We start from the raw sequence: 20,481 nt of genomic DNA, 5'->3' as shown, positions 1-20,481 counted from the left end.
AACTTCGATTGGCAGGTATCATTAGAGGTAGTCGTGAACAGAAACATTTAATTAATTATAAACTGTGTTGAATAATAAACAAAAATAAATAGGATTAAAGATAATATAAATATCTAATTTTAATAAAAATATTTGTTATTTTAATAGAATATATCGTGTTGAGAAAATACCATCACTAACACACGCCACATTAAGGATCGTATACGATGCAGCCCTGTGCTTCCGTTTTTTAGAATTGTAATCGTTTTTTAGTTCTCCACTTTCCTGTTCACATTACTATTTGGTATGTCAACTTGACTTTAAATTACAATTTTTAGTTCGTTTTAACGTCGCCTTTTACAGACAGGGAAAATTTTGTTCAGACTTTTATAAGACTTGAACCGGCACTTGCCCACCAAATCATAACCATGCAACGTGCACCAACAAAGGAGTTAAACTTCAAGATCCAGCTGCTGTCCGGGAAAAATGTTCTGCTAGTGGAGAGTCCTGACTACGAGAGCGAGCTTTTTATGCCGCAAATCGTCGGGGGGCGAATCACCTTGCAGAACATTATACCAAATCGCAGGTGCTGTCCAGAGAGCAGGATGTTGTCGGATCCCGTGATGGCCGACATGGGCTCCAGAACCAGGATTGCTAAGAGCCCTCCACGGCGCTCCTTTGCCGCTGCCAATCCCCCAACCCCACTGGCCAAGAGCACACCGATGAATACTTCGTCTCTGAGATCTCGGGCTGGTAAGGAAAACGCCGTTCCGCAGCTTACGCCAGAGGGTTTGCGCTGCCGCCCCTTTCGGCTACCTTCACAGGGTGAGATACACATGGACGAATTATCCTGCCAGGAGCGGGCACCTGGTAGCGTGGCATCCTCCAAGTCTATGATGTCAGCTTACACAAATAATAGTCTCTCTCAGACTGAGATGACGTCGCCAGTGATTTTAAGCAAGAACGTCACCTATGTCCATGCTAACGAATCGGGCCGTAAAATCTTTACGCCCTTAAGCATCTCTGAGACTAGAATCTCACCGGTAGTCTTGCCAAATGAGACATACACCGAGCAGAACCCTCAAGCGATTGAAGTCGTCCACAACAAGAGTAAGCCGAAAGTGGCCGCCGTAAAGACATATTCTCGTAAGAAAGCGGGCACCGCCACCAAAGCAAAGCCGACACCCGTGTGGTCTCCTCTTCAAAAGAGGAAAAAGAACTCGTCGGTATCATCCACCAAGGTGCCGTCTCCAACCATGAAGGTGGAAGTGCGTAATCGCAAATTGTTAGTTGACACCAAGAAGACGCTAGCTGCCCATGATCCTAGCAAATTGTCCGCGGGGCCTATTACAATGAAGAAAATCATAAGGAAGCAAGTGACGGGAAAGACACGAAAGCAATTTGAAGCCCTCAAAGTAACTGCCTTTGACTTATTAACCAATTTGTGTGTGGGCAATATTTCCGAGGATCTGGCCAAGCAATTCCAGAGAGCCTGTGCGAACAGGGTTTGCACTACCTTGCCCAATTACGCAGAGATCGCAGTTGTCCCACCGCTGGAAATGGATCGAGAGGTGACTGCGATGATCGCCAGGCAGAAGCGGATGGAACGGGACTGCCGAAGACCAAGGACCGCAATGCCGCTAGAACGCAATTTAGCCTAGAGGGTTAGAGGCTCATTTTTTAAAGGATGATCTCGATGTATTTGTTATATCATTCAGACAGTAGTCCAAATGCATGTATGCTCTTGTCAATCCGATTAAACATATAATACTCTAAAAGTCATGCTTTGATCTCGATTTATGATTACAATACATATACCAAAAAGGAACACATTTTGTCTAGTTATATGTACAGTTCTACCTTAAGCTAGCCTAGGAGAGCCTATACTAACAGCGAATAAAAATATGACTTTGTACGACGGGACATCTTTGTGATTGGGCCACTTGGTTCCTATGAGGTGCGGCACCGGAAGCAGGCCTTGAATGCCCTCTTGATCGCCCGAATGTTGTGAACGACCTGTTCCTGCAAAGAGAAAATGCCTTAGAAACGATATAGGGGGTATTTCTGTTCAATTTACCTGCATCAGATTGAAGCACATGGCAATCACGGCCATGCCGAGCAGCAGATATATGGCGCAGAGAATGAAGCTGACCTCTACCTTATCTTTGTCGGCGGTTATCTAACAAATGCAAAATTAGTTGAGCATTTTAGGTATCTTTTCAAAACGCTTTAAAGTGTGTGAATTAATAAAATAATAGTAATCCTTAATCAAAACATTCTGTTTAGGAATGACAACTATTGAAACTTAACATTTATATTCGATTTCGAAAGAGCGCTGAAATAAAGGGAAAATCTATGAATATCCTTACCACACGATCGCCTGGCACCAGATCTCCAAATCCAATGCTGCTGAGCGATATGAGGCAGAAGTAGCTCCCATCCAGGTAGTTCCAGTCCTCCCAACGACCGAAGAGCAGCGCACCCCAGAGGATATACCTGTAATTATGAGGTGCCCTTAGAAGTTCGTAATTGGCCAAAAGAGGATGAGACTTCCATACCCGACCATAACGAAGACGCACACAGTGACTGGCACTGTAATCTCATCCGTGCTGCCTCGTATTTCGCGCTCGATATCCGAGTCGGACTCGGTGTACGGAATATCCATGAGGCTGGAACTCTGTCGGGAACTCCTGGTGTATTCACTACTGCTGCTGTGGGATGAGGTGGTACTGCTGGTGCTAGTGTAGCTGCTGCTTCCCCGGGCATTCTCCATGTCGTGCATCTGGAGCTGCAGTCAGATACCCAAAATCAGTGAATCTAAATCATTTTTATAAGTGTTGGGTATTTTCAACCCACCGCTCTGGCCAACTGGCGCATCTTTCGTCTCTCTCGAATTATCCGGCGCTTGGCCACGCCGGGGCAGATGCGGCACAAGCACACCTTTGAGTAAATCCACTTAAAGGACTTGGCCAGGACGTCGCCTATGTTGGACAGGTAAAGCAGGAACAGCGGCATGCCAATTATTGCATACAGAATGGTCACCAGCTTTCCCCACTCAGAGTGCGGTGTAATGTTCCCGTATCCGATCGTCGTGATCACCGTTAGCGAGTAGAGAAAGGCTCCGGAGAAGCTCCACTGCTCCACGTCGGGTCCCTTGAGCTGCTTCTTTACTATGGCCCTCTGGTAATCCAGAAGTACATCGTTGACCCTGCCGCGATTACGTTGGGTTTAGGGTACTCAAAAACCAAATATGTAGCTTTATTATGGAACACATGGACGACTTACCGTTTCCTGTAGGCGTGGTGGTCGAAGAAGCTGATGTTCTCCGCCGTCAGCTCCCATATGCGGCTGAGGCATTCGCCGCTAAAGTTCCGGGCTATGAAGCGGTGCGGTTTCTCCGACTTGAGCCGCTCGTACTCGAATATCTCGATGCTCTGGAATATGAACGCTCCGCCGATAATATAAAATGTGACCAGTAGAATGATGCCCACGTTGCTGAACATGAAAGCCGTGAAGTGGCGGCAGTGGTCCTTAAAGCGCTCGAAGGCCGGCTTCTCCTTCCGGCGAAAGGAGCTGCGTCGGGAGGACATCTCTTCTCGGTTCGTTTCCGTTTCGGTCTTAATTCCGGTTCCGTCTGGCCTTCCACTGGCGAGCGCCTGGACATGCTCGGGTCTGGTCCAGCACTCGCATTGATGACGTCTGAAGGGATTTCCGGCTACCTATCGCTGAAAATATCCACGATTAGTTTACCGAATCGCCAGTTCAGAGTGGTAAATAAACAAGTTGCTACATTATCAAAGTGTTTGGCGGCATAAATCTTCTTAAATAAAATGTATGCGTTGTTTTTCTTTGTGTGTGGGTGGTTTATTTTCAGGGTTTGGGATTATCGTGAATTATACGATCTCAAGATCGCAAAAAAGGCGTTTCAATTCCTGCTGGAATATTTATGTATATGCTTAATATAAATTAAAAAAAAAATTTTAAATCCACTTTTCATTTTTATAAAACCCAATTCACAAATGTTTTTAAAATAAAGTATTCATTTTAAATTGACAAATTGACAAATTATTGCGTGAATAAATAAGCTCACAAATCCCACTCGAAAATACATACTTTTCGCCATTAACATAATTGATTATATTTTATTTTCCCTTACTTGAGCTGTTTAGTTGTTGAAAATTCTGAAACTGCATGTAACTCATGCGAGGTGACGGTTTTCGCGCATTTTTGGGGGCATCGAATATTTTGACTAGCAGCATGAATGGGTTTTTTATTTTTAATACAGTGTTTTCTATGCTCTCTAATGAATAGCCCACATGAACATGAATTATTGGACTACGATCTTGGCAGCTGGCCTATGGAACAGTCACATCATCTCGTCTCATCGCGACTCATCTCTTCCCATTCCCACGGATCGGTTGTGTGTGGTATTTCAAATTTCTCGCGTGGCCGGAGGATGACACTCGTCTAGATTCTAGAATTGATGGCGTAGCCGTGGCGTCAAATTAGAAAGTTTCTAACGATCCAATGCGGCGTCTGCGGTTGCCAAACGCAGCGTTGTTGTTTGTTTTCCGTCTTTTTTAGGGTTTTATTTAGTGGGTGTGAAATACGAGTTCATTGGGGATTATTTTTATAAACTTCTGTTCTGGACGGGGCCGACAGTCATTCGCTTGATTTGTGGCTGCCGAAATTCCGCGGATCCACGTATCTGGATGGCCTTGGAATCCACCTCCCCATCTGCCTATCTGCCCACCTAACACACCTCATTCGCTTGCCCAGCATATTGGGGATATCTGGCAGACATACATATGTACATACATATGTATATAATTATTGATTTGCTCAATCTCGCACGCACTCTGCCAGCGGGCATAAATTAAATTCGATTTGCAATTGATGTCTGCCTTGCTTATACATAATTAAAAAACACAAGCACAAAACAAATAGAAACTAAAAACTGAGGCCCGCCAGCCTGTTGTTTGCAATGAAAATACACAAAACCATGGTAGGAAAACACATTAGTGGATCAAGCTTTTCACAGGGCTACGCCGCAGAGGATCTGACATAAAAAACATGCCCCGCTGTTTATGTTTTGGATGCAATTAAGCCACGAGGGACGGACACGGTGATTCTGGCCAAGACCGAGCGCATTTTGTGGCCGACACTTAAAATGCACTTCGGGCGAGTTGGCCGGGATATTTTTGGCCAGCGGCAATAAAGCCATTTTCCGTTTGGACGTACACTCATTAGCTCGAAATGCCTGTTTCGCCTAGCATCGAAATTTTCAATTATAATTGCTCTGAAAATTTCCAAGACGTCCTAACTCGAATCCGCAGATTACCGAAAAGATCAAAGCAGAAGGCGCAGGAAACGGCCGGCCAATGCTAATGTAATGTGTTTAGATCTTTCTCAGAAAGCGAATCCACGGGCAACAAAAAGAGATATTGAATAATTTTCAATATAGGTTCTGTAAAGTATGTTTATTTACTAAGTGTTCCAATACTTTGCTCGGCCACTTCAGTTGCCTTTTAGTTGGAAACTAAGTTGCGTCATATCTCTCGGATTCTGTTTTCAGGCCAGATATGACTGCAGTGATTGGAAGCACACTTCCCTGCTACATTTTCATGGACTAGCCAAGTCGTCAGCCAATCTGTGGTGTCAGTTGTCAGTCACTGTTCATACCAAGACCTGGTACCCTGACCAAGTACTTTGCCAGGCAGATCCTTCGGCCAACCCACTTGCACAATTAATTGTGAGCGCTTATAATTTGCAACGCCAAGGGGAAAATGGAAAGCAGAATTGCTTAAATCTGACAGACAGCCCCAGAATGTTAAGTGTCAGCGGCTACACGAGAGGAGATTTTCAAATTTAATTACGGTGAAAATGCGGCGACAATGGCGGGGCAAAAAGCTGGCTGGCACGGAAAAAAGAAATTACGGCGACGACATCATCACCGTCTCCACACATTGATGACCAGCAGCCCAATTGACATGACATCGGAGCAAAAAATGTGCGTTTTGAAAACTAATTTTCGAGCATTGACCGCAAATTGGGAAAATTGGTTGCGTATCCGGTTGCTTTTCTTTGCTTGTGACGACGGAAAAAATTAGTTTTTAAAATACTAATACGTTTTTTACCTGGACGAAGCCATACAAAGAAAGTCGCGACTATACGATTACAGGTTTTGAAAATGTTCTCAATTAATTGTCGTACAGATCGCAGTAGATTATTTTAACCCGGTTTTGGTCTTAATTTTAATATTTCTTTAGATTTTTTGAAAACCAAGCCTCTGAAATAGTGTGGGATTTAGCTACCGATTTGAAATATGCCAATGAATGGTCATTTTTAAAACTGCCAATTATTCTAAAGGGTATTGATATGGAAGAAAATGTAGTAATTGCTTTGAACTCCAATCGCTTTTCTAATTGAATTAACTAGGTAGATATAAAACTAATATAATATTTATATTTTTCTAAGCAGCACCATATTTTATTCTCTACTCTTCACATTGATTAATATTTTAAAAGGATTTTAAAGCTAATTGATTTGTTTTTGGTAAATTGTTTAGCGATTTTTACGGTGGGATTGCAGTAGTAGTGTCCATTTTGTGTTAATTGTAAAGGATCACGAACCTGATTATCGTTTCGGTTTGTTTCGCTGCTGAAGGTGATGCTACTGATGCTCCTCGCCAGATGCTCACCCGTGACGTCATGAGCGCCGGACGGGTGGCTGTTGTTCTCGTTGTTGTTGGAGCTGCGAACGCTCCGTTTATTTTAGCAGCTGATGTATTTGCGAGCTATGCATGTGGAATATTATTTATGTTTGCGCGCTCTGTATATTATTTTATCAGTGTTATTCAACGCGCGCCAAGGAATGCCTTTTACCAGCTACTTTAGAGATTTCGATTTTCCCGAGAGTTATCCGATCCCGATTCCGGCTGATCTGCACAGAACAACTTCTTCGTTTGCTTCGCGTGCCTTGTTTATTTATAACCGAACCACACTTCACCTCACTTCATTTGACCACCGCCATCTCTGCCCGTTTCCCGATGCCGAATGCGATTCTGGAGCCAGTGCCTCATCCGCCGGTCGTGCGTGCTGCTCGACGTTCCGCTGCCCACTGAGACCCGTACTCGCACCCGTATTTATAGACGGCCATATTGACGCGCTACCTGTGACGTCGCTGCGCTGTTGGATTCCGAATGGGGATCTCGTGGCGATCTTTCGGAAAGAGAGGAATCCCTCTCTAAGGTGGCTGGTCGCACCGACTTCCTAATGCCCTATATTTACCACTAGGCTGAGTTTGCGTGGGGTTTCAGTACTGATAATGCTAGCCATATTGTGTAAAATATTACGTGAAATATTAAAAAAAAATTTATTTAGTGCATTTCTATATTGTATATTGTGGTTTCGTAAAATGAGTACTTAGATATTTTTCAGTTGAGTTAGATAAATAAAAGTTTTTTTTTTAATATAACTGACACCATTTAGTTAATATGTTGGTTCGAAGCATTTTAAGCTTTTGATTACAAAACGAAAATTTCGCTCACAATGAACACAAAGTATCCAACTTACAAAGAAATCTTTATTTGAATGAGATCCTACTAGCATACATACATATATGTATATATTAAAATTATAGAAAAATTCACCAGTCAAAGAGTCGTGCCTGATCACTCGCAGATTGACCTACTTTATCTTGGACTTGAAGCCGTTCTCCATGAGCAACGCGACATCCTTGGTATCGCGGTTTCTCGTCTCGGGAAGATATCGGTAGGTTAATAAGAACCCATAGGTACAAAAGACGACACATATTAGGAATACAAATGGTCCAATCGACTCGTTCAGGGTGGGGAAGATCATGCTAAGGACGAAGTTGCCAAGCCAGTTGAAGAAGCTTCCAAAGGCCATCGCCGAGGGCCGTGATGCCGTCTCAAAGATTTCTGTGGGATCGAAAGTTATGAGCAATACTCCGGTTACCACCGCGGATTTCAACCTGAGCCAATAAAGTAGGGAATAGGCCCCAGACCCATGTTGAATGTGATGAGGTACAGCGACAGAAAGACGATGCTGGCGAATGAGAACTCACGTATAGTTAACTATGGGCGGATAAAAAGGAAATCGTATCATAGTATGAAAACCCAAAGGGCAGCTAAATGATATCACCATTAGTTTTAGGCCAACGACAAGTAGGGTCAGGAAGATGGCAGTGAAGAGGCAGGAGATCGTCATCATAAGGCGTCTGTTGAAGCTTCTCATTAACCACGGTCCCAGGAGGGCGGTTATGAAGTTCAGAAGTCCCAAGGCGAAGTTCAGCCACATGGCCGCTGCTGCAGTGAATCCGGATTGTGTGAAGATCTCTATGGAGTAAAACCATATCTGTCAAATTGAAAATGGTCAGTTAGTATCTGTAGTTATGGATTATATATTTGTATTCAATGTAGCCCACCGCACTAATGCCGCTCATCTGTTGGACAAAGTGGAAGGAGCAAACGATGATCAGCGGCATCTTGAGCCTACTATTACACAGCACCTCCTTCGTGGTGGCCCCCTGACCCTGAGCTTCGGAGGTGACCTCGATCTCCGCCATCTCCGCGTTCACACGTCCCTCATCCCGCCGCAGACGCATCAGCGTTACCCTGGCCTTCTCCCTCCGGCCCTGGGACATCAGGAAGCGCGGACTCTCGGGGAACCAGAAGATGGGTGCCAGTCCGATCAATACGAAAATGGCGGATCCGGACAGGGCGTAGGGCCACAGTTTCTCCGTGCCGAGAAGGAAATCAAAGCTAAAGACCTGGCCCAAAACAATGCCGCCGGTTATCCCGATGCATGTAAAGACTCCCACGCTGCCACTCAGCTCTGACGGAGCCAACTCCACCAAGTACATGGGCTGCGTGGCGTAGATCAGAGCGGCAGCCAGTCCAGCGATCAGTCGCCCCAGCAGCAGCATCTCGATGGAGTTGGCCATTCGGCAGAAGAGCTGGCAGATGCAGGACACCAACAAGAGCAATCCACTGAGCGTCAGAATTCCTCGACGACCTAGTCGGGCACTAAAGATCGGTGCAAACGGAGCGCCGAGCATACCACCTATCAAGAATATGGAGACCACGGCCGACATCATTATGGTCACCTGGGAGTCGCACAGCCGCGATGAGTACCGCGTTAGAGCCGATTCCATTATCCACGACCTGATGAACTAGAGGTGCCTTTCAGTTGGGGCTATTTTGCACATCTTCTCGGTTTACTCACGGCATACGGAGCATTCACCACGCCGAAGGCATACCCAACGGGAATGACGGTGCCCACGGTGATGCTCACACATATGAGCATCAAAAGGCACGTCCAGCCCTGTTTTCCCTCGGCCATTCCGGAATTTATGGTAGTGTATTGCTTTGTAATGATTTAACCAAAATGATGACAGCTTAGCCCAGCAAATTACTAAAGCATACTTTAGGGCTATTTAATTCCTTCAAATGTAGGATTCACTTTTAATGTGAATGCAGCGAGATCAGAGAGACCAAGATCTCAAGGGCTACAATTGTGGGTCACCAAGACTAGCTTTGGGTGCCTCTTCGAAATTATTGATCAAGGCTCAGAATGACTTGCAAATCAACTAAACTACTATTTACTACAACTTTCTATCCGGACTTCATCTTCTACATTAGGAATCAGAATTATATAGAAACCATATTTATTAAATGGATATCTTTAGAAAGTGCTGAATCAGTTTTTTAAGAACTTCCAGCTTGTGCTATTTTCTGTGTAAAGGTACATGTCAAGTCAGTTCCGTTTGGAGGAAAACCCATGGCTCATAAGCTGCTTGACATCCTTCGGCTCCCGGCCACGTGTCTCTGGCAGGTAACGCCAGGTGAGCAGAAGGCAGTAGAGGCACACGCACATACACGGAATGAAGGCAAAGGAGCTCCAGACACTTTGCAGCAAGGGAAAACACATGCCCACGAGGAAGTTTCCGATCCACGAGAAAAGGCTGCCCATTGACATGGCCACAGGACGAGGTGAATCTTCGAGGAGCTCTTTTCAAAATGTAAAATAAATTATAAATTGCAAATGTTGTCTTTGATATGCTCTACAAACCTGAGCCTATGAAGTAAGCGATTGGGCCTAGTCCCAGCTGGAAACCCAGGATAAATGTTAGAATGAAGGCGGCACAAAAGTAGGTGAGAACCGTGCTCTCTGATCTCTCCAAGAAGAATAGCCCCAAGGACATGGCAAGCAGGGCCAGAGCACACATGGAGCAGGAAATCATCATCAGAGGACGACGCGGAAACCTGCGAATTAGAAGTGGTCCCAGAAGGGAGGTGCAAAGATTGAAGCCTCCGATTCCCAGATTTAACCAAGTGGCTGCCCCGTCGGAGAAACCAGCATTAGTTAAAATGGAGAGCGAGTAGAAGAATATCTGCGAGAAAACCAGAAATTAACACAAAATCCAATATGAGAAATATGTGTTGTGTTACTCACGGCATTGATACCACTAAGTTGTTGGGTGGCCTGGAAGGAACAGACTAGCAGGAGTGGTAGCCACAGCTCCCTATTCCTTAATACCGAGCACAAAGAACTAGCTTCGGAGCTGGACTTGGCTTCGAGAGTGGCCTTCATTTCAAGCAGTTCCTGATGCACTGCCTCCTCTGCATTTCTTCCACGCAAACGGAACAGAGCTTTCTCACTGGCGGCCGAATCCCGCTTGTGCAAGTAGAGCCACCGCGGACTTTCCGGAAACCACCAAAGAAGCAGCAGCGATGCTACAACGAATAGGCAGTAGAAGCTCAAGGCATAGGGCCACAGTCGTTCGCTCCCCAACAAGTGGGAAAGAGTGACCACCTGGGCGAGCAGGATACCACCAGTTACACCAATGCAAGTGAACACTCCGACGCTGCCACTGAGCTCCGATGGAGCGGACTCCAGCAGATACATGGGCTGAGCGGTAAAGATCAGAGCGGAGGCGATGCCGCCTAGGAAGCGGCCAGTCATAAGCATTTCCAGGGATTTGGCAGCACGACACCAGGTGAACAGGATGCCGGAAACAACGAGAAGGATGCTACTGATCACGAGGCATCCCTTACTGAAAGGAAAAGGGAAAGGGCTTATTTATTATAAAGAAAACCTTTCAATTGAATGAAAAGATGGCACGTCGACTACTTTTTTATTAGCAGCATTAAAGACGTTCACAAACACTTTGTATAATATGGAGAATCCAATCCCAATATTGTATGAAGGCCTTACCGGCCGTATTTATCGCTAAGCACAGCGCTGAAGCAGGATCCGCAGATGCCTCCAATCAGGTAGATGGACACAATGCTGGTCCATAGGATATCTAGTTGGCCGGCAGTGACGATGGTGTCGTATTCGGTCGCCAGTATGTCCTGGCACCACTTCCTAATAATCTCGGCCGGTGCATTGAGAACCCCGAAGAAATAGCCTACTGGAATGGTGGTGCCCAGCGTCACGGTCAGACAGATGAGCATCAGAAGTGGGGTCCAGCCATTGACTTTTGGCGGAGTCACGTGCTGTAAGGAAGGCAGAGATTTACATGATTAGCACTGTGCGATAAGCGCAAACGAAAGACTTAAGCAACAAACTCGTCTCGAATAAGAAAGTTTAGAGAAGTGGTTTTAAATCACCATTACAACAACCATGGCGATGAAACGATTCTGGCACCGCAAAAGCCAAACCGAAAGTGACTCGCATCCGACGGTTCACTCAGTGCCATTCGACAGATTGTTGAGTCATCCACGCCGCTTGTATATCAATCACATAAACACATCTTCACTTCGGTTGCCCCGGACTTGGAATACATTTACAGCATATAACCAGCCATAGATAAATTCAGCGTTTTGTCTTACGAATACTTGTTTTCTTATCATTAGACGGGGGCGTTTGTTTGCTCCAACTACTTCCCGGCCATATATGTCAATAGTTAAATACTCTCACGAATCGATCAGAGATCTTTCGTAGTGAAAAATACAAAATTTTATTAACCGACACTAAGGCATGGACAATAGGTGGTAAGGATATATTTAAGTCTTCCAAGTGTTGACATAATTCTAAGTTGTTCAACCCAAAGAGCCTTGAAAGAGTATCCATTGATTCCGCTTCGCTCTTGTTCAACAATAAATCTAATTAACAGAGTATTACTTGGCGGACCGTCCCAAGGTGTCTTAATTAAACTTGTGCAGTGATAAGAGGACGCAGCGCTCCAAGCTTTCGTACAGGGTGACTCTTAAAGTTATATAAATTTTTGCATTTATTGGTTTTTACAAACAAACTTACAGGCTAGGCGGGAAATTACAATTAGTAAGAGCAATTTAACCCTGAACAACGTGGATTCCGGCTTGTTGTCAATATCTACAAAAGGCACACAATATGGACGAATCACTTAGCAGCCCACTGCATACATGAAGTTAAACCGTATTTCCACAAACCACCGGCTACCTATGGCTAATTGTAAGTTGAGCCCACTGGGCTAGGTCTTATTTGACCTTGGAGCGGAAGCCCTTCGATACGAGTGGCGCCACCTCCGAGGGATCGCGTCCCCGCGTTTCCGGCAGATAAAATTTCGTGAGCAAGAAAAGCAGCACGCAGGTAATGGAGAAGGGCAGGAAGACGAAGGCGCCCCACGCGTTCTGCAGCAAAGGAAACGATATGGCAATTATGAAATTGCACGTCCACGACGCCAAACTGCCCATCGACATGGCCACGGAGCGGGGAGCCACCTCAAACAGTTCTGCAAATTGGAGAGTACAAATCGAATCAGTTATAGGTCTAAAAATAACCAAGCCATCCAATTATATGGCAAGTGTGTCTGGGAACGTATCTGGTTGCCGTAAGCAAATGTGTGCTGGGCAGCCATTGAACCCAATTCGATCCCGATTCCGCCTTAATTGCAGAATCACTTCTTCGAAACACGAACAGCTGCCCCAGTAACGATTAATGGAGCTTTTGAAATGCGCACAAGCAATGGAGTCACGCGACAACTTACCCGCGCCAATAAAGTAAGGAATGGGACCCAGTCCGAATTGGTAGAAGAATATGTAACCCATGATGCAGACGATGCAGGCGATGGCAAACCAACTAACTTGGTCCTTTGAACAAAGAAAAAGCACAGCATTAATAGATGTTGATTGGCCCGAATAACAAATATAACTCACAATATAAAACAAAACAAAGGCTATGGTGAACAGAAAGACTGAGCACACAGCGCAGGAGAACATCATCAGTGTTCGTCTATTGCACTTGGCCATTAGCCAAGGTCCCAACAATGAGACGGACAGATTCAGGCAGCCAGCTCCCAAATTGGCCCATTGCGCATCCACCGTGGACAGTCCGGCCTTCTCGAAGATGCTGACCGAGTAATAAAATATCTAAACGGCCAAAAAATTAATTGAAGGGTCCAAGATAAAGTTAAATACTTCACTTACCGCATTAATGCCCGAAAGTTGCTGACCACCATGGAAACAGCAGACAATGATCAGGGGCAATGTGAGACGAGGGTCGCGCAGCACATCGCAAAAGCTGCTCGTCTGCACCTTGGCATTGGCCTCAGCCTCCATCTCGGCCATTTCCTGGGCAATAAGTTCTCCCGCATCCTTGCCCCGTAAGCGTTGTAGCTCCCGCTTGGCAGCTGCGCGATTTCCCTTAACGATAAACAGGAACTTGGGACTCTCGGGAAACAGGTACGATGGCAGGTAGCAGAGCAGGATCAGAACCATGTAGGCGGTCAAGGCGTAGTGCCAGAGATCCTCAGTGCCGAAGACATTGGCCAAACTGCAGACCTGACCCACTACCACGCCCCCCGTGACGCCCACGGCAATGAAGACTCCCAGCGTTCCACGAAGAGCCAACGGAGCTACCTCAGACAAGTACATGGGCAGGGTGGCGGTCACGAGGCCGGAGGCCAGGCCCACAATAAACCTTCCGATCACCAGCATCTCCACGGAGCTGGCTGCTCGACAAAAGAAGAAGAGCACTGCTCCCACGGTGAACAGGACGCCGCAGATGAGAAAGCATGCTTTTCTGAAAGGATAAGGTAATTATTGATTTATTACTCATTTTAATTACTCATATTAATTACTCATAATAATTAATTATTTTAATATTATGTACATACATATTATGTACATTTTAATATATGTACATATAAACTAATTTTAACTCACTAATAAAAGTAAAAATATTAAAAAATTGTTTTCATTACTTAAATGCCTTTACAATAACCGTGCAGTAAATAATTATTATGGCATAATACCCGCCACTTATGAATGGTTTCTATAGATATGTGAATTGGCGGATTAGAAACACTTCAGGAAATCCAAGTGGCTTATCCTTATCTAATTGATTAATAGCCAAATACCTGCCGAATTTATTGGCCGCTCCAGCTCCGCCCAGTGAACCGATGGCGCCTCCGACCAGGAACACAGAAACGACGCACGACCACAAGAGATCTAGACCGCCAGCGGTGAGGTTACTCCCGTAGGTGTCGTGCAGGGTCTGATTACACCAAACTTTCATCAGCTGTAAAGATATCGTTGGAATCGGCTTCACTTGCTGGGGCTGTCCATATCTCACCTTAGAGGGGGCGTTGATAACGCCTATGCAGTAGCCTGTGGACACGGCGCCGCCAAATGTGGTTGCCAGGGCCACCAGCAGCAGGAGGTTGCCCCATCGCGGTTTCTGCAAGTGTTCCAAGCACAATTATTTACTCTGTAGCTATAGTTCCCCTGCTTGTTTCTAAAATTCGGATTCTAATAGCGGTTCAGTGCGTCATTGTGCGGGGTCATTTCGAATGGGGGTTGCGTTATCAGTACTCTCTGATTAATTCCTGTTTTGGCATAATCAGTATAATTGGCGCTAATTACGACTAAACTTGACCCACGGGCAAAACTTTCCATTTTTCAGCAGGAACATTTGGGATCAGATGCGATTAGGTCGCTATTAGCTATACTATTTATAGCCAAACGAAAGTCATAAGGCGGTGTCTCTTTATAACTGATAAGCAATGACTGGGAACTCGGCTGAGTATACACTGGGAGATCAGTTTGTTTACCAAAAAAAATTACGGGGTCAAAGTTGCAGTATTAAAATCATAATTGCTAAGTGGAAAGCTTTTAAGCTAACGCTACTAAGGCATTTCCATAAAAAGTACCTAAAAAGTGTCCCCTTACTGTTACATAATCTATAATCTATCTGAATAGGGGGAATCATATCTTTTGTATCTTGTAACTTGTATCTTATAAGTAACTTCTTAATTCCGCAAAATTTTGTAGATATATACAAAGAAATGGATAATTAGAAGAATATAGAATGTATGTTCCCATTTCTATTACTTTGACCCCAACTGTATATACTTGTTTTTTTTATCATGTCCATATGGACTCCACTGTAGGCGAATCAACCATATGCTAATACGTCGGTTGTGTGTGCATGCACATAAATATCTTTTCGACTTTGAAAACAACTATGCGTGACAGAAAATAAAATTTAAACATAGAAGCGCATAAAGCCGAGTAAATTTACACACAAAAACAAAAGGAAAGAGCGGAAAATATTAAAAATAAAATGCGTGAGATAAAAGCATGAGCAACGGCATCGAAAAAGAAACAAAGAAAAGAAACAAAAAGAGAAAAGTGCAGAGATACAGTCCACAGATTAACAACAACAACTACAAAACAAAGGTGGTAGGTACGAGGGAAATTCGGCGATCTTTATTTGAAATATATTTCAATTCGGCGATCTTCCCGCTCTCTCTCACATGGAAAATAGTCTCACCTGGTTGGGATCCGTCTGCGCCGAGAGCAGCTCCACTCTGTTAGGCTGTGGGTACAATTGCTGGGCCTCCGCCGGCTGACTTTTGGTAGCCATAACAATGGACTTTGCCTGGTAATCACTTTTTAAGGAAACTCTTCCCAAGGCACTCGGAGCACACGGTTGCGATGTGTGCGTGTTACCACGGTTAAAGCAATTGTTAACAATTTGCGCTAAGGCAGGTAATCGGGTTCCGAAACAGTGTTGTGCAACGGACACCGAGTGTAGATTCTTAGTTCCCGGTCCCCCAGTAGTTAGGAATGCTAAACCACAATTGTTTGTAAACGGCGCACCGCCAGCAGTGCACGCGGGATCGACTCGGAATCAAAGCGGTACGGTACGGCAGCGTTGGAGTCGGAAGCACGACTGAACGTCGCCAGCTGAGCAGCATTGGTGGAGAAAAAGCTTTTGCCAAGAACGAACCGCAACCACAACAACGCTTTGGGTGCCGGCAACAGATAAGGGTAACCAAAATAGAACAAGACGAAGTATTTATACCCTTGAAAACGATTCAAATAGCTTTCATCAAAATGTGTGATTATTTGTGATAAATTCTCAGTCGAAGGCAATTAATAAATAAGAATGAATGCTGTAGTCGAGAAACCAAGGTAGAGGAAGTGTGAACGAGAATTTACAACATTTTGTGGAATATCGGTAGAAATTGGGGAAAAAATATATAATAAAATTTTTTTTAATATTTTCAAAACTGTGGGCACTATTGGGTGGTTTGTGGACCTGACGTAGCAACATTATTTATCAAACTTGCGCTGCGTCTATTTCTAATCGGAATATTTTTAGGTTTTATAGTTCCTGAGATCTCGACGTTGTTACAGGCGGACATGGCCAGATATATATGTAATGTATATGGTTCTTCTACCTGTTACACTTTAATATTTTAAAAATACTTAAATATTTCCTAATAGCATTAAAAGTTTCTAAATAATCAACCCTTTGCTAGAATAAAACAAGATATAGTCGAGTTCCTTGACTATCAGATCCTTAGCTGGTGGGATTGCGAACGAGAAAATTCAAAATTGATCTACAATATCGATAGATATTGGCCGAACAAATAAAAAAATAAAAAATATCGAAACTGTTTTCAAATAGGGGGGCATGAAAGTTTTGGGCGGTATAATGGGCGTGGCCAAAATGTTATTCGGCATACCGATAGAAACGGACATCAAAGCAAACTTGCGCTACGTCTGTCTCTGGAAGGCGTATCCAGGATTTCAACGAACCTAGTATACCCTTTTACTCTACGAGTAACGGGTATTAAAAGCTCCTTTAGTTTTCATTGCCAGAAACTTTTGGTAGCAAAAAAATATTTTCTAATAAAAAGAAGACCACAAAAACCGAAAATGTAATAGGGGAACAAAACATTTTAAGGATTAAATTATTTCTTGATTAGCGCTGGTCTCCGAATAACTTTAAAATTGCGCTCCCGGTATCGATAGAAATAAACTTAGTGATGCAAAATCTTTTGTGACAGTATGCGAAAAACGTTAATTTATTTCGCAGATACAAAAAGGATTTCCCAGACAACATAAGACATTTTTAAATTTAGTTAGCCCCTTCACACGCGACCATCTCTAGTCGAAAGTGCCATCTCTACGCCCTCGACCAGCTGTTCAGTTTTTTGTTGACGTTGTAGTTGGAACCGCAGCGTCTTCAACCAGCGTTTAGGCTTAGCGTTAGTTACTAAGAAGATCGATCGCTATGTCGGCGGTGGCCTACGACTCCCTGCTGTCCACGACGGCGGTGATCAGCACCGTCTTCCAGTTCCTCTCCGGCGCGTAAGTCATCGTCATTAGGCTTCCATAAGCCCATGCAACTGGCATTGTCCAAAGCAATATCAACTGTTTGATTTCCCTTTACTTGCAGCATGATATGCCGAAAGTACATACAGAAGAAAAGCACGGGAGATTCTTCCGGAGTTCCCTTCATATGCGGATTCTTATCGTGAGTAGAAACTGCCGACTTGGCACTACTAAGATAAATTTGAATTGGTCGCGCTTGGCGGGGCTACTTTTTCTTAAAATAAAATATGTGTACTGGCGCATGTATTAAAAGTCTTAAGTGGCATGTTATTAAGATTGAACCATAGCTAAAATGATCTTAGTTTTGAGTATACTAGCTGCACAGGACTAATAATTATTTTAGCTTAACATACATAGTTAGAAACATTACATGCCAAACTCCACGGATTTAGCATCCCAAATCGATTAGATATCAGCTTAGTTCATTCCCTTAACGGTTTATACAGCATCTAAAGTTAAAGAAAGACATGAATTGTGGGAACTTTGCTTGGCTGGCAATTCACCTCTGTGTTCGGCCTTTAACCAACTTAAATAATTGAAAATATTTGAACAGGTGTAGCTTTTGGCTTCGCTATGGAGTCTTAACCAACGAGCAGAGCATTGTGCTGGTCAACATCATCGGATCGACGCTTTTTCTGGTCTACACGCTGATCTACTATGTGTTTACCGTCAACAAACGTGCCTGTGTAAAGCAGTTTGGATTCGTTCTGATCGTTCTGGTGGCGGTCATTCTCTTCACTAATCGGCTGGAGGATCAGCGCGATCGAATGATACACGTCACAGGTACGAGCACGTTTTTGAATACAGTTCTGCAATGTCAGGTTTGCTACATTCCGGAATAAACTTTCAGGAATCGTGTGCTGCATCGTGACCGTGTGTTTCTTCGCCGCCCCGCTGGCTAGTTTGCTGCATGTGATACGGGCGAAGAACTCCGAGAGCCTTCCCCTGCCCCTAATAGCCACGTCCTTCTTGGTCAGCCTGCAATGGCTAATTTACGGCATACTGATATCGGACTCATTTATCCAGGTGACCCACTTCCCACAACTGTCTAGACAAACAGCAAATAACGACGGCGATTGTTTGCTTTGTTTTTTCAGATTCCCAACTTTCTTGGCTGCATACTGTCGCTGCTGCAGTTGTGTCTGTTTGTCCTGTACCCGCCACGAAGCTACTCCGGCCATGGCTACAAGCTGGTCGAACAGGCGGTGCCGTTTTAGGGAGTTAATCGAACGGACGCAGCCACGCATTTTGCTTTGGCTTCCGAGCGTGCCGCATACAGGGTTTATACATGCTGCTTGCTTAGACGCCAAGCTTATTTACTATAGACATACGTAAAAGTAAGCCTATATTTATTGTAAAGTATTTATTAAATCCGAGGATTTGCCTCGAATATCCCGCTACTTACGTTGCCTTGCTGTTCGGTGGCGCCCATTTAAATGTAGCCTGTATTCCTAATAAACCTACACACGGAAACGATTGATTTGAACTAATCTAATATTAAAAAAGCCCGAATTTGTTTCGGCACGTTCTGAACAGATAGAGAGCAAATTGCTGACTGGAAATTATAATGAGTGAACCCAGTGCACTTTGCTGGGCTGCGGTCATTGGTATCGATAAGCTGATATGCTGATATTCCGGGCCATAAACTGTTGAATTAAGCGACCGTATACTGGCTGTTTTGCACCTCTGATTTAATGAAAATATTCGTTGGCGCGGGGTGAGGTCTGATCAATGAAATCGACTTGTCTTAACTCAATAATAGTGCTTATCGACCTGCGTGGAATTAGCCAGTAAACATGCAACCAGATAACGCGGTAATCTTTATTTGCCGCCCAGAAAACCACCAGCATCGATAAGGTGGCATTTTGGGGGGCGGAAATGATAAAGCGAGATCATAAAAAATATTTCAAACAGATTCAAATTTGAATTGGAGAGACAGACGTTTATCACTCTGGCATTAACCAATACTGGCTTGAGAGTTTTATGGGTATGTGCGCAACGGTCACACTGCTAGAACTCTGAATCATTACTTTGTATTAAACCCAGATAGTATTTAAGGCAAACCCCGTTTTAAGGATGCAGGAACAGAGCCCCGAGCTGTACGAGGAGGTGAAGCTCTTCCGAAATGCCCGCGAGCGGGAGAAGTACGACAACATGGCCGATCTGTACGCAATCATCAACACCATCCAGCAGTTGGAGAAGGCCTATATACGTGACTGCATTACTCCCCAGGAATACACGGCCGCCTGCTCCAAGTACCTGGTGCAATACAAGGTGGCTTTTAAGCAAGTGCAGTGCGACGAGTTCCCCTCGGTAGAGACGTTCGTTAAGAAGTTCCGGCTGGACTGCCCGGCGGCGCTGGAGCGGATCCGCGAAGACCGACCCATTACCATACGCGACGACAAGGGCAACACATCCAAGTGTATTGCCGAGATCGTGTCGCTGTTCATTACCATCATGGACAAGCTGCGCCTGCAGATCAACACCATGGATGCCCTGCAGCCGGATGTCAAGGACTTAGCAGACAACATGAACCGCCTGTCACTCATTCCGGAGGAATTCGACGCCAAGCTGAAGGTGGAGAAGTGGCTTGGCAGCTTGAACGAGATGCAGGCCTCCGACGAGTTGAGCGAGGGCCAGGTACGCCAGTTCCTTTTCGACCTGGAGTCGGCGTACGCGGACTTCAACAAGCTGCTGCACAGTCAGTAGCTATCAGTTTCTCATTGTTTACGTGTATCATTAAATTTATATAGCATATTCCCATATTAAACAAGTTTTATATATACCTCATGATCGCGTTGTATCACTTTAGACAATGGCAGTAAGTAAATTGAATAGCGCAGTCTCAAAAAATTTAATTCATTTTG

The 20,481-nt window shown here is 44.5% G+C and overlaps 7 protein-coding genes across 9 annotated transcripts; 3 read left to right on the top strand and 4 right to left on the bottom strand.

Moving 5' to 3' along the window:
* Positions 1–147: 147 nt before the first annotated feature.
* LOC6528531 lies at positions 148–1,757 on the top strand. Of its 2 annotated transcripts, XM_039371812.2 has the most exons (2): positions 148–283; positions 343–1,757. In XM_039371812.2, exon 2 carries the CDS (start codon positions 408–410, stop codon positions 1,638–1,640), a length of 1,233 nt encoding a protein of 410 aa, XP_039227746.2. In that variant the 5' UTR covers positions 148–283; positions 343–407; the 3' UTR covers positions 1,641–1,757. The 2 variants fall into 2 exon arrangements, with proteins under 2 accessions (XP_039227746.2, XP_043062718.1); XM_043206783.1 differs by lacking the exon at positions 148–283 and having other exon boundaries at positions 294–1,757.
* A 1-nt stretch (position 1,758) lies between these two features.
* On the bottom strand, positions 1,759–7,105 carry LOC6528530 (potassium channel subfamily K member 16). The gene is made up of 7 exons (XM_015198485.2): positions 6,612–7,105; positions 3,265–3,704; positions 2,836–3,187; positions 2,538–2,767; positions 2,349–2,475; positions 2,057–2,158; positions 1,759–2,001 (listed from the first exon to the last, which is right to left on the bottom strand). The coding sequence occupies exons 2-7, from the start codon at positions 3,567–3,569 to the stop codon at positions 1,930–1,932; spliced, it is 1,188 nt and encodes a 395-aa protein (XP_015053971.1). The 5' UTR covers positions 3,570–3,704; positions 6,612–7,105; the 3' UTR covers positions 1,759–1,929.
* Positions 7,106–7,541: 436 nt separating this feature from the next.
* LOC6528529 (solute carrier family 2, facilitated glucose transporter member 1) lies at positions 7,542–9,398 on the bottom strand. Of its 2 annotated transcripts, none has more exons than XM_002089539.4 (5): positions 9,228–9,398; positions 8,428–9,174; positions 8,145–8,357; positions 7,975–8,077; positions 7,542–7,921 (listed from the first exon to the last, which is right to left on the bottom strand). In XM_002089539.4, exons 1-5 carry the CDS (start codon positions 9,342–9,344, stop codon positions 7,668–7,670), a joined length of 1,434 nt encoding a protein of 477 aa, XP_002089575.1. In that variant the 5' UTR covers positions 9,345–9,398; the 3' UTR covers positions 7,542–7,667. The 2 variants fall into 2 exon arrangements, with proteins under 2 accessions (XP_002089575.1, XP_015053970.1); XM_015198484.3 differs by having other exon boundaries at positions 8,428–9,166; positions 9,228–9,336.
* Positions 9,399–9,652: 254 nt separating this feature from the next.
* On the bottom strand, positions 9,653–11,821 carry LOC6528528 (solute carrier family 2, facilitated glucose transporter member 5). The gene is made up of 5 exons (XM_002089538.4): positions 11,618–11,821; positions 11,220–11,503; positions 10,458–11,058; positions 10,074–10,395; positions 9,653–10,012 (listed from the first exon to the last, which is right to left on the bottom strand). Exons 1-5 carry the CDS (start codon positions 11,630–11,632, stop codon positions 9,759–9,761), a joined length of 1,476 nt encoding a protein of 491 aa, XP_002089574.1. The 5' UTR covers positions 11,633–11,821; the 3' UTR covers positions 9,653–9,758.
* A 127-nt stretch (positions 11,822–11,948) lies between these two features.
* LOC6528527 (solute carrier family 2, facilitated glucose transporter member 1) lies at positions 11,949–16,173 on the bottom strand. Its single transcript, XM_002089537.4, has 7 exons — positions 15,762–16,173; positions 14,562–14,666; positions 14,347–14,507; positions 13,415–14,009; positions 13,145–13,357; positions 12,976–13,078; positions 11,949–12,720 (listed from the first exon to the last, which is right to left on the bottom strand). The coding sequence occupies exons 1-7, from the start codon at positions 15,852–15,854 to the stop codon at positions 12,467–12,469; spliced, it is 1,524 nt and encodes a 507-aa protein (XP_002089573.1). The 5' UTR covers positions 15,855–16,173; the 3' UTR covers positions 11,949–12,466.
* Positions 16,174–17,327: 1,154 nt separating this feature from the next.
* LOC6528526 (sugar transporter SWEET1) lies at positions 17,328–19,087 on the top strand. The gene is made up of 5 exons (XM_002089536.4): positions 17,328–17,590; positions 17,679–17,756; positions 18,168–18,397; positions 18,465–18,640; positions 18,712–19,087. The coding sequence occupies exons 1-5, from the start codon at positions 17,514–17,516 to the stop codon at positions 18,829–18,831; spliced, it is 681 nt and encodes a 226-aa protein (XP_002089572.1). The 5' UTR covers positions 17,328–17,513; the 3' UTR covers positions 18,832–19,087.
* Positions 19,088–19,612: 525 nt separating this feature from the next.
* On the top strand, positions 19,613–20,404 carry LOC6528525 (vacuolar protein sorting-associated protein 28 homolog). Its single transcript, XM_002089535.4, has one exon. The coding sequence runs from the start codon at positions 19,691–19,693 to the stop codon at positions 20,321–20,323; it is 633 nt and encodes a 210-aa protein (XP_002089571.1). The 5' UTR covers positions 19,613–19,690; the 3' UTR covers positions 20,324–20,404.
* Positions 20,405–20,481: the final 77 nt, after the last annotated feature.

The sequence above is a fragment of the Drosophila yakuba genome, chromosome 2L (assembly GCF_016746365.2).
Source record: "Drosophila yakuba strain Tai18E2 chromosome 2L, Prin_Dyak_Tai18E2_2.1, whole genome shotgun sequence".
Classification (NCBI taxonomy): Eukaryota; Metazoa; Arthropoda; class Insecta; order Diptera; family Drosophilidae; genus Drosophila; species Drosophila yakuba.
This window is presented reverse-complemented; position numbering and strand designations above follow the sequence as displayed.